The sequence below is a fragment of the Phyllostomus discolor genome, chromosome 4 (genome assembly GCF_004126475.2).
Source record: "Phyllostomus discolor isolate MPI-MPIP mPhyDis1 chromosome 4, mPhyDis1.pri.v3, whole genome shotgun sequence".
Classification (NCBI taxonomy): Eukaryota; Metazoa; Chordata; class Mammalia; order Chiroptera; family Phyllostomidae; genus Phyllostomus; species Phyllostomus discolor.
In genome coordinates this window covers 116,318,158-116,330,660 of record NC_040906.2, presented here as the reverse complement: position 1 = coordinate 116,330,660, position 12,503 = coordinate 116,318,158, and the positions used below count along the sequence as shown (strand labels likewise).

The 12,503-nt window shown below is 38.8% G+C and overlaps 1 protein-coding gene across 2 annotated transcripts in view; it reads left to right on the top strand.

The window, feature by feature from the left end:
• XPO5 (exportin 5) overlaps positions 1–12,503 on the top strand; it is a 58,703-nt gene that overhangs the window by 11,610 nt on the left and 34,590 nt on the right. For both annotated transcript variants that reach the window (XM_036024125.1, XM_036024126.1), the window contains 6 exons: positions 224–300; positions 5,883–5,982; positions 6,870–6,953; positions 7,915–8,040; positions 9,412–9,502; positions 10,814–10,942. In XM_036024125.1, the coding sequence (XP_035880018.1) occupies positions 224–300; positions 5,883–5,982; positions 6,870–6,953; positions 7,915–8,040; positions 9,412–9,502; positions 10,814–10,942 (607 nt within the window). The remainder of the gene's footprint in view (positions 1–223; positions 301–5,882; positions 5,983–6,869; positions 6,954–7,914; positions 8,041–9,411; positions 9,503–10,813; positions 10,943–12,503) is intronic.

Below are 12,503 nucleotides of genomic sequence, written 5' to 3'. Positions count from 1 at the left end.
AATATAAATTTTATCCAAATTAAGATTTAAACATTGTCTAAAAGATTTTATTTACTTATTTTTTAGACAGGGGAAGGGAGGGAGAAAGAGAGGGAGAGAAACATTGATATCGACTGGTTGCCTCTCACTATATTTGATTATATAGGTAAGAAGATGTTGGTAGTTGGAAGCTTTTAATAATATAGTTTTTGTGCTACCTGTGTTTCCCCAAAATTGGGTCTAGGGCAAGTTGGAAGACCGGAAGCCCTTAATGGTCTTATTTGGAGATGTTGCCATGCATTATATACTCTCTGCTGCACAGTGAGTATCTACTTTTGTATATTTTTTCTAATTCCTTGTTATATCATGCTCAGATATATCTGAAGTTCCTATCTGAGTTGACAGTGTTTCTAATAAGAATCAGGCAGTCTTAAAGGGACTTGAACCTTTTTGAAGACCTTATACTGGAAATCAGTTGTGTCCACTGAGTCAGCACCTATTCACATTCACAGTTTTCCCGATTTTCTCCAGACAGCTCGTCTCCATGATTTTCTTTGTCTGCTTCTGATGATCCCCAAGCCTCCTAGTGACCTTGGTGACTGACTATGCCTTAGACTGCTTAGATCTGGACGTGAGTCTGTCCCAGGGCCTGGCTTGATTATATAACTTGAGGCATGCCTCCATGATCTCCTTATCAAAATAGTTGATGCCTGAAGTGTTGAGGCTCTTGCAAACAGCAGGAACAATGTGGTCAATGAGAAATGTGTCCATAAAACCTATAAACATATTCAAGGTTCTAAAATAATGGCTTCTGCTTGTTTTCTTCCCATTGCTCTGGTAAATATTAAAGCATTTCCTTATACTGTGTTTTTTACCAGGGAGTCATGTAGAACCATGTCTTACAAATAGTGGAAGCTGTTGAGACACCCTCATTTCAATACTTGTCACTGATTCTTGGTCCCAAGGACAAGTGAAAATATGTGAGACACATATGTATTACTTAAAATCCCTTGCTGTTTATTCTAATACAGCTTTTATGATGGCTTTCCTGTGGAGACTTAAGCTTTGTTTTTAAGGGGTCCTGTTAATTAAATGAGTGATAGGTCCTTTGAGTAGCCACTGCAGTTACTGTCTCCAAGACCCATTAGTTACATAGAGACCACGACAATTCATGCTGGGGTGTCCTATCTCCATTTGTGTGACTGATACTAATCAGCAAAGCTATGATTCAAACCCAAGCAATCAGACACCAAAGCCTGTATTGGAAATCATAACGCCATACTGCCCTTCAGTATAGTTAGAGCCTAGGTCTTAGCTGGCTCAAGGCCCCAGCTCTTTTTTTTTTTTTTTTTTAAGATTTTATTTATTTATTTTTAGAGAGAGGGGAAGGTAGGGAGAAAGAGAGGAAGAGAAACATCAGTGTGTGGTTGCCTCTTGCACACCCCTTACTGGGGACCTGGCCTGCAACCTAGGCATGTGTCCTGACTGGAAATCGAACTGGAGACCCTTTGGTTCTCAGGCCGGCTCTCAATCCACTAAGACATATCAGCCAGGGCAAGGCCCCAGTTTTTTACATTATACTGTAGTACCTCCAGAACACAGCTGATATGGCTGCTGTCCACAGTAGGGTTTTGTTTGTTTGTTTGTTTGTTTGTTGAATTTCATTTAAGGGAGAGAGAAAAACATTGATTTTTGTATGTGCCCTTACCAGGGATTGAACCTGCAACCTTGGTGTATGGGGATGATGCTCTAACCAACTGATAGAGCATAACTTATCAAGTTATGCCATTAAATAAGTTATAATTGTTTTTTTAATTTAAAGAATTATAAAGGATTGCAATCAAAACTAAATGAGAATAAGGCACAAAGTTATGCTTTTATTAGTTTTTTTAAGGCTTTCTTTTTTAAAGCAATTTAAGGTCCACAGTGAAGTTCAGGGGAAGGTACAGCAATTTCCCATATACCCCCTAACTCAACACATGCATAGCCTCCCCCCTTATCAACATTACTGTCCAGGGTGGTACCTTTGTTAGAACTGATGAACCTACATTGACACATAAAATCATCCAAATTCCATAGTTTACCTTAGGGTTTACTCTTGGTGTTTTATGTTCTATAGATTATTAGCACTGAATGATATCCCATTGTCTAGATGTACCAGGTTCTATTTATCCATTCACCTATCAAAGGACACTTGGTTGCTTCCAAGTTTTGTGGATTATGAATAAAACGGCTATAAACATCCAAGTTTAACATGCTATAAGCATGCAGGCTTTTGTGTGAACACAGATTTTCAGCTCCTTTGGGTAAAACCTAGGAGGGGTGATTGCTGGATTAAACTGTCTTCCAGAGTGGGTGTACCTTCTCAATAACAATGATTTTCTATTGCTCCACATTCTTGACAGCATTTGGTGTTTTCATTGTTGGATTTTGACCATTCTAATAGTTGTGCAGTGTTTTGTTGTTTTAATTTGCATTTCTCTGATGACCTGTGAAGCATCTTTTATTCCTTTTTTAAAAACTATGTTTTATTGATTGTGCTACTACAATTGTCCCAGTTTTCCCCCCTTTGCCACTCTTCACCCAGCGCCCCCACTGCTTTAGGCAGTCCCCACACCATTGTTCATGCCCGTGGGTTATGCTTGTAAGCTCTTTGGCTGCTCCATTCCTGAACTACTCCATTTCCTATACTGTACTTAACATCCTCATGGCTATTCTGTAACTATTTGTACTTCGTAATCCCCTTGCCTCTTCACTCATTCCTCTACACTCATTACCTATCTGGCAACCATCAAAACACTCTCAGGATCCATGTGTCTGGATTCTGCCTCTGTTCTTCTTGTTTGCTTAGTTTGTTTTTTATTTATTTTTTATTTATTTATTTATTTTTTAGAGAGGGAAGGGAGGGAGATAGAGAGAGAGAGAGAGAAACATCAATGTGCGGTTGCTGGGGGTTATGGCCTGCAACCCAGGAATGTACCCTGGCTGGGAATCGAACCTGGGACACTTTGGTTCCCAGCCCGTGCTCAATCCACTGAGCTACGCCAGCCAGGGCCTTAGTTTGTTTTTTAGATTCAGTCATTGATAGATATGTATTTATTGCCATTTTATTGTTATCGCTCTGATCATCTTCTTTATCTTAAATGAGTCCCTTTAACATTTCATATAATTATGGTTTGGTGATGATGAACTCCTTTGTCTGGGAAGCTCTTTACCTGCCCTTCCATTCTAAATGATAGTTTTGCTGGATAACGCAACCTTGGCTGTAGGTCCCTGCTTTTCATGACTTTAAATATTTCTTGCCAATCCTTTCTAACCTGCAAAGTTTCTTTTGAGAAATCAGCTGACCGTCTTATGGGAACTCCCCTCCTTGTAACTAACTGCTTTTTTCTTGCTGCTTTTAAGATTCTTTCTTTATCTTTAACTTTTGGCATATTAGTTATGATGTGCCTTGAAGTGGGCCTTTTTACATCCATCTTGTGGGACTCGGTGTGCTTCCTGGACTTGCATGTCTGTTTCCTTCACCAAATTAAGGAAGTTTTCTTGCATTATTTTTTCAAACAGATTTGCAATTTCTTGCTCTTTCTCTTCTCCTTCTGGCATCTCTGTGATGCAAATGTTGGACCTCTGGAAGTTGTCCTAGAGGCTGTTTATGCTATCCTCGTTTTTTGTTTGTTTTTTGATTCCTTTTTCTTCTTGTTCTGATTGGTTGGTTTTTTATTTCCTAACATTCCCAATCATTGATTTGACTTGGCTTCATTCACTCTACTATTTATTGTTTCCCTGTAAATTTGTTTCTTATTTCAATTAGTGTGTCCTTTGTTTCTGACTGGATCTTTTTTATGCTGTTGAGGTCCTTGCTAAGTTCCTTGAGCATCCTCATAACCAGTGTTTTGAACTCTGCATCTGATAGATTGCTTATCTCCATTTTATTTAGTTCTTTTTCTGGAGTTTTGATCTGTTTTTCATATGAGCCGTATTTCTTTGTCTCCCTGTGATTGTTTCTATTTAGAGCTGCTTCGATTCCATGTCTTATTAGTGTGGCCTAATGTAAGTGTCCTGTAGGGTACAGTGGCACAGCCTCTCCTCTCATCCAGTCTGGGTACTTGAGGTGTGTCCTTCATGCTGTTGGCAGGTCAATGGGAGGGATTTACCTTCCAGTCAGCTGCAAGGACTGGCTATGACCACAGACCACCAACCTCTGCCCTGTGTGGAGGATCACCTGTGCATAGTAGCATGGTGGTGCTCTGATGTGGTCTATGGCTGTCCAGTGGGTGGTCAGGCCCTGGAGTTTCCTGGGTGGTGCAGGCCAAGGTCCACCCCAGCCTGTGTTTTGCTGGGGCTACCCTGCCTAAACTATAAAGCAATCTGAGATGGCTACTACTTGTGCTGGGCTTGGAGATTCCCAGTTGAAGCCAAGCTGTGCATCTAGCAGCCAACTGCTGCTAGTACCATGCCTGGGGCCAATTAGCTAGCTATATAGAGCTGAGGGCGCACTGACACCAGCTTTACTTGTTTGAGAGGATTTAGGAAGTTGTGAAGCCTGAGCCAAGACCAGCCACTCATATGGAAAAGCAACTGTTGACAGTAGTAAGTTTGGTGTGATAGTTCCTTGGGATATCCAAGGTGGGGTAAATAGTGTTAGCCAGTTTAATAAAGTCTCAGACATAGCAGCCTGCCAGCTCTATGCCTCTGTGGGGCGGAGGGTTCAGAAAAGGTATAATGGCCTCTGCCTGCCTTTCTGTCTGGGGGAAAGCTGTTCCCCAGCTCTTGCCTTGATGCCAGACACTTCAGTTCCTTCCCATATGCCACTAGTGCTTTTCAAGCTGCTAGCTTGTTGCTAGAGCTCAGAAGGAGTGAGTCTGAGTATGTGAGTCTGTGTGTGGGTTCTTTAAGAAGAACTGCTTGGAGCTCCAGCAGTTTCTTCCACTGACCAATCCCTGCTGGTTTTTGCAGCCAGAAGTTATGAGGACTTAACTTCCTGGCACTGGAACCCTGGGCTGTGGCCTGGTGTGGGGCTGGGACTTGTCGCTTCCCAGACATACCTCCCGAATTTTTATCCAGCACATGTGGATGTGGGACCAGCTTATTCAGCCTCTCTACCCCTCCTACCAGTCTGGATGCAAGTGGTCTCTTTAATTCTGTAGTTGTCAGGCTTCCATTCAACTCAATTTCTGACAGTTCTGAGTGACGGTTGTTCTATAATTTAGTTGTCATTTTGATGTGGTTGTGTGAGGAGGTGAGCCGTGTTTACCTATGCTGCCATCTTGACTGGAAGTCTGTAGAGCATCTTTTCATATGTGTAGTTGCTATCTGTGTATTTGAGGAGATATCTTTAGCCCATTTTTTAGTTGGGTTATTTTCTCACTATAGAGTTTTAAGAGTTTATTGTATATTTTGGATAAATAGCTCTTTATCAGATGTGTCTTTTACAAATATTTTCTTTCAGTCTGTATCTTCTCTTTTCATTCTCTTGATTATAGTCCTTTTAATTTTGTTGTGATATAAGAAAATGTTACACATGCTCCCCTAGGGATCTCTCCTAAGTTCTCCCTAGTTATCAACCAATACCTAGGGAGCAACCAAAGCTACTTTGGGCAGCTTTTTAAAATATATAAGTATATACATTATTGTCTGGAGTCATGCTCAGAGTTCGTGTTACTACTCTAGAATACCCAAGGACCGTATAATGCCCCAAATTAGTGTGTCTTAAGGGATGAGACTGCATTGAATACTATTCTTCATCCATCTTTCAGTTTTGGAGGGACTTTTTTTGGTAGTTTTGTTTTTAACTTTAATAACAAATTTGAATGTTTAGCACAGACCACATACATTTCCAATTGTTGGGAATCCCTTTGGTTCTCTTGATGTGCAACTAATCACACTATTTTTTCATCTTACAGGACTGCTGATGGAGGAGGCTTGGTAGAAAAACACTATGTTTTCCTGAAGAGACTCTGTCAGGTGCTGTGTGCTCTGGGCAATCAGCTCTGCGCATTGCTGGTGAGTACTTAATTTCTGGAGCGTTTCAGGACTGTTTGAGGGGAGCGTTTAGAAAGTTTTATTTGTATTAGGGCTGATACATGCCATTGATGTTAGCTTCATGGAGCATTGCCCTGCAGATTATTTCATGTGGTTCTACAGATTAAATTCTTTTAACAGAGTTTAAATGATATAAATTTCTTTTAACAGGTCAGTTATTAATGTCAGTAGCAAACATCCATATATGTTACGCCATAAAGTCAATGTTGGTATTCTTGTGATGTTTTGTAAAACATCAGTCTGCTGAGTGTACCATTTCTGAAAGTCCTATTAGATTATGAAACATTATGAATTTGAATAAAGAACCTCTTCCATAAATCTAAAGGATCTATTATTGGATCATAAAAGAAAACTTAATTCTGATTTACCTATAAATACCTATCTTTAAGGAAATATTTAATACTCAGTCTTACAAATTGAAAGATAGGATACTGATACAGATATTTATATTTGATATTATGTCTTTTTTATGGTGGCTTGAATAGTTAGAAGATAGAGTTTCAGACATAAGATATAACGTTGAGTGGTTATTTAATGGGTCACAGAGATGTGAATAGACCAGATATAAAGAAATACGGATTTCTTCTCTCTGTGATTTCTGAAATGAATACTGTTTTTTATTTTACTATTTGACAACAGAATGGGTTTTAATTATGATAATTAAGGAGGTAAAGTGGCTTTCCCATTTTTAAGCCCTGAAGTAAGGTCTTCCTCAGACCACAGGAAGTACGTAGTCATTTCAAAACTAAAATTTTTGTATGTTTAAGGTATCTGTATTTGTTATTCCACTCTTCCCACTTCCCTCCCCTAATCAGTATCATTAATGTAATGGACTTTTTGTCCAACAGGGTGTGGATTCTAATGTAGAAACACCAGCAAACTTCGGGAAATACCTGGAATCTTTTCTTGCTTTCACAACGCATCCAAGTCAGGTAAATTTTATGCAGGTAACTTTTCAAAAATTTTAGTTAGGTAAGCCAAAACCAAGCACTATGGCCTGAAGTAATTAGCAGCTCATATATAAAATGCAACTCTTAAGGCCCTAGAAAATAGCCAGAGTATCATTTCATTACTAGTATTGCTGAATGGTCTTCCTGAACCAGGATTGCGTCATCAGGGTCATTAGCTTTTCCCCTTCAGTAATATCCTTTTGATAATGCTCAGTCAGATGTGAGGTATGTCCCAGGTGATTTGCTACTAAAGATATTTTAAATATAAATTAACTTCAACCAATTCAAGATTCTTCTTGTAATATCACCCTGAGATTCCTATAACCTTTCTTGCATAAAAGAGAAAGTAGTAGATTCCATCTGACACTCCAGGAATTTTACCTGACCCACAGTCTGTCTCATTAACATGTGGTACATAATGAGCAGTTGGTCATTACTGATGTATACAGTATGGGCCGTTCAAAGCATTATAGTGGTTTATTTCCATGAAAAAATATAGTTGATAATTGCTGGGCTAAGTAACAATCCTGGTTATATAAAATTCAAATCCGTAAACAGATTTTTTTTTTAAAGATTTTATTCATTTATTTCCAGAGAGGGAGAAAGAGAGAGAGAAACATCCCCCAACCCAGGCATGTGCCCTGACTGGGAATTGAACCTGCGATGCTTTGCTTTGCAGCCCGCACTCAATCCACTGAGCTACGCCAGCCAGGGCCGTAAACAGATTTTTTAAAAAGATTATTTATTTATTTTTAGAGGGAGAGAAACTCAATGTGCAAGAGAAATATCATTCAATTGCCTATCATATACCCCACAACTGGGTACCTGGCCCACAACCCAGGCATGTGCCCTTTCCAGAAATCAAACTGACCACCTTTCAGTTTGCAGGACAACACCCAACCCTCAGCAATCAGCAGATTTTACTTTTCTTTTTCCCCCCTAGTTTCTACGTTCTTCAACTCAGATGACTTGGGGAGCCCTTTTCCGGCATGAGATCCTATCCCGTGACCCTTTGCTATTAGCAATAATACCAAAATATCTTCGCGCTTCTATGACAAACTTGGTCAAGGTATGCACTGAGAATCTAAACATGTGAAATGTAGATGAATACACATAATAAGACTTAGATTGACATCATTGCCAACTTTATCTTGGTCACTAATATCTTTGAGAATAAGAGAATATCTTTGAGTATATTCTCTTATTCTTCAAGAAGAAAGCAGTCCTGATTATTATATCTATTCTTTCTATCTTGGAGCACTTATATACCACCTATTGGACTAGATGCTAGGTAAAAGGAGTGATAGGGCAAGAGCATGACCATGACCATATAATGGGATAATTGCTTTTCAGAGGTTAAAAGTGGAAAGGAGGACGGAGTGATGAAGATTCCAAGAGGAATTAATATCTGGTTGTTTCTGAAGGTCAAGTGAGAGGAAGGTGAATGAAAAGGGAGGGGGAGAGGAAGCAAATTCTCACTGCCTCAGTAGAGAGTTGCTTATATTCCCTGAGATCTGCTAAGTGCTCTTGCAGCTGACTGATGCTTAATCTTGGTTTGTAAAATCAGAGAATGGGACCCATTCAAGGGTCCCCTTATTTCCTTAAGGAATTTGCTTCACACATAGCACTTGTGTCCTACTTGTCTGCCATGGTTGTCTTCTTTTTGAATGAAACATAAAAAGTTCCGTGCTTATTCTCAGGGTTCAACATTTAAGGAAACAAATAGTTCTCAGTTCTTTTTTTACTGATTTCATGCTGTATTAGCACTTTGTCTTAGGACATTTTTGTACTCAAACCTTTAACAAATTCCAGCATTTATTTATTTATTTATTTATTTATTTAAGATTTATTTATTTATTTATTTTTAGGGAGGGAGAGAGAGAGAGAGAGAGGGAGAGAGAGATATCAATGTGCAGTTGCTGGGGGTTATGGCCTGCAACCCAGGAATGTACCCTGGCTGGGAATCGAACCTGGGACACTTTGGTTCCCAGCCCGCGCTCAATCCACTGAGCTACGCCAGCCAGGAAATTCCAGCATTTAAATGCTCCCTGAGGAATCTGGAAAAGTGTCAAATAAAAGTGGTCTCTTTTCTACCACTCTTAGGCCTATTGGAACTAGTAGCAAATTGTGGACTTGGGATAGAACAGAAGCATTTATTTATTTATTTATTTATTTATTTAATAAACATTTATTTCTCACAGTTCTGGAGGCTGCAAGTCAAAGGTCAAGGGGCTGACAGACTCAGGTCTGATGAGAACCCACTTCCTGGTTCATAGTGGCCATCTCATTGTGTCCTCACGTGGCTGAAGGACCAGAGCAGTTATTTGTCATAAAATATCTCATGTAAACCCTAACTCTTCTTAGTGCTTGAGTTCCTGCAGTTCAAGACTCTTGGTAGGTCACTTTTCATCCCTTTCCCCAACTATCTTTCTCTTTCCAGATGGGCTTTCCTTCTAAAACAGATAGCCCTAGCTGTGAATATTCTCGATTTGATTTTGACAGTGATGAGGACTTCAATGCTTTCTTCAACTGTAAGTGACCCGGAATTTCTCCCAGCAGTCTCAGAATGTGTCTAGTGAATCATGGTGCATACCCCTGGGGTTCTATATTCAAGAGGCCCAAATTCGGACAGCAGTCTATGTAAGCTCTAGTTTCACATTGCAGAGGGTGCTGAGATTGCACTTATTTCAAAAGCCTAGCATATTCTCTCCCCACCCTGCGTGCACGCGCTCTCTCTCTCTCTCTCTTGCTCTCTCTCTCTCTCACACACACACACACACACAGACTGCCTTTGGACATTAATTTTTAGAAGATAGTAATTGTATGTAAGTCTTGAATTTTTTTCAATACTCAAGATTAAATGCCGTCTTATCATGTGGGTATTCTAAGAAAGAAAAGAAAAGCTCCTGTAACCTCATTCTAATTATGTTCTGGGTTTCTGTAGCCTGGTTTCCCTTTTTTTTTATGTCAGCTTTATTGAGATTTAATTCATTTACCATACAGTTTATCCATTTGTAGTATACAATTCAGTGTTTTTCAGTATTTTCATAGTTGTACAACCATCACCACAATTTTAGGACATTTTTATGACCCTGAGAAAGGCTGCACCCTTTAACAGTCAGCTCCCAGTCCCCTCTTCCTTCCCAGCCTTGGGCAATCACTAATTCACTTTCTATTTCCATATTCTGAACATTTCATATAAGTGAAATTATACAATGTATTATTTTTGTAACTACTTTCTTTTACTTAGCATAATGTTTTTAATATTCATCTATGATGAAGCGTGTATCAGTACTTCATTTCTTTTTATTACCAATGTTTCATTGTATGGATATATATATTTTATTCATCCATTCATAAATTGATGCATATTTGAGTTGTTTCTACTTTTTGGCTATATAGAATAATGCTGCTATGCCACTGGAATACAAGTTTTTTAGTATACATGTGTTTTTATTTCTCTTGGGTGTATGCCTAGGAAGGGAATTACTGGATCATATGTTAATTTCATGTTTAATGATTTCAGAAACTGCCAGACTGCTGTTTTCCACAGCAGTCATACCATTTTTATATCTGTACAACCCTGTACTTTTAATTCCAACAGAAATGGGAGACCATTTTTAGTTTGCCACTTATAGGATCTAGTTTATAGGGCAATTTCCAGAGATCATTTTTTAAAATGTCTGGATTTGTTAACAAAACTTTACTGAATACTGTTACATTCAAAGAGTGCGTCTGCAAAACAGTTTCTTTAAAAATTTTCCCCTGGGATAGATAAATGAATGAACATTAACTAAGTACCTATTATATACCAGTTACCAGAGTTGTCTTGCTCTTGGCAGCTTCCCGGGCCCAACAGGGAGAGGTAATGAGGTTAGCATGTCGTTTGGATCCCAAGACTAGCTTCCAGATGGCTGGGGAATGGCTAAAATATCAGCTGTCAACTTCTGTTGATACTGGATCAATAAACCGTAAGTTTTTTTTCTTAATGTCTGAACATTAGTGAAATATTGTATCAAAACTGTACATAGAAAGTAAATCTCCTAAACCATACTTCAGAACAGTATGCTAATAGTATTCAAAAATATATTCGCTCACTGACCAGTCCCAGTGTTTTCATTTGCACACAGAGAAAGCAAGTAACACCAAATTTTTTATCTGTTTAAATTAGAGTAAATCTATGTTCAGTTTTGCTTTCATTTTTCCTTTTTAACATAATCAATTAATTGTTTATTGTTAATTTTATTACTTCACTTCAGGTACTCTCTTAGATTGCATATCTGTACTTAACTTTTTAAAGCTTTCGACCAAGCTTTGTGTAGCACCATTCCTAAACTCAGAAGGAATGTCTTGTTAGGCATAACAGGAGCAGAACAAGGGCTTCCCACTCAGCTGCCTCAAAGCCTTTGGAAAAATGCCACTTTATGTAAAATCAAAATTACCCTCCTCTACCCAAATGCATAAACAAGGTAAATTCTCTGTTCTCCATATCTTCTGTCTGTCCTTAATGCATGCTATGAATGACAGCGATTTACACAGCTGGAGAGAGTTGTAAATCACTGCTTTAAAAAAGGCCCATATTAATGGTCAGCTACTGAGTACATTAGTTACTTGACAATCAAGGGATTTAGCATTCAGTTTTACATATTCACCATTGACTCTGAAGGTTCTTGGTGTCTAGTAATGTGAATGTTTGCAGAGGCTCCATATTTGCACTTAGATGAAGCTAGTAAATGGAAACACTAATGGAAGCAAGAAAAGTAATTTGTCATTCTTTTTGCCTGTGCCTTGCTGTTTGAGTGATGTGGCTTGATGATACTTGTGATCTTGGAGGGTGTCACAGTTCTCTAGACACAGCCTTTGCAATTGTCCTGAGGATGTGAAGCTATTGGATGTGAAGCAGCATTTTGTATCTTATGTCAGTTTTTTGTTGGAAGGATTATTTATGGTCTCAAATATCTTTTTTAAAACATATTTTACTGATAATGCTATTACAGTTGTCCCATTTCCCCCTCTTCACTCCCCTCCACCCTGCACACCTTCTACCACCCATGTTCCCCCCCTTTAGTTCATGTCCAAGTGTCACACTTATAAGTTCTTTAGCTTCTACATTTCCCATACTATTCTTACCCTCCCTCTATCTATTTTCTACCTACCATCTATGCTACTTATTCTCTGTACCTTTCCCCCCCTCCTCCTCCCACTCCCCTGTTGATAACCCTTCATGTGATCTCCATTTCTGTTGTTCTGTTCCTGTTCTAGTTGATTGCTTAGTTTGTTTTTGTTTTTGTTTTAGGTGTGGTTCTTCATAATTGTGAATGTGCTGTCATCTTACTATACATGTTTTTTATCTTCTTTTTCTTAGATAAGTCCCTTTAACATTTCATATAATAAGGGTTTGGTGATGATGAACTCCTTGAACTTGACCTTTTCTGAGAAGCACTTTATCTGCCCTTCCATTCTAAATGAAAGCTTTGCTGGATAGAGCAATCTTGGATGTAGGTCCTTGCCTTTTATGACTTGGAATACTTC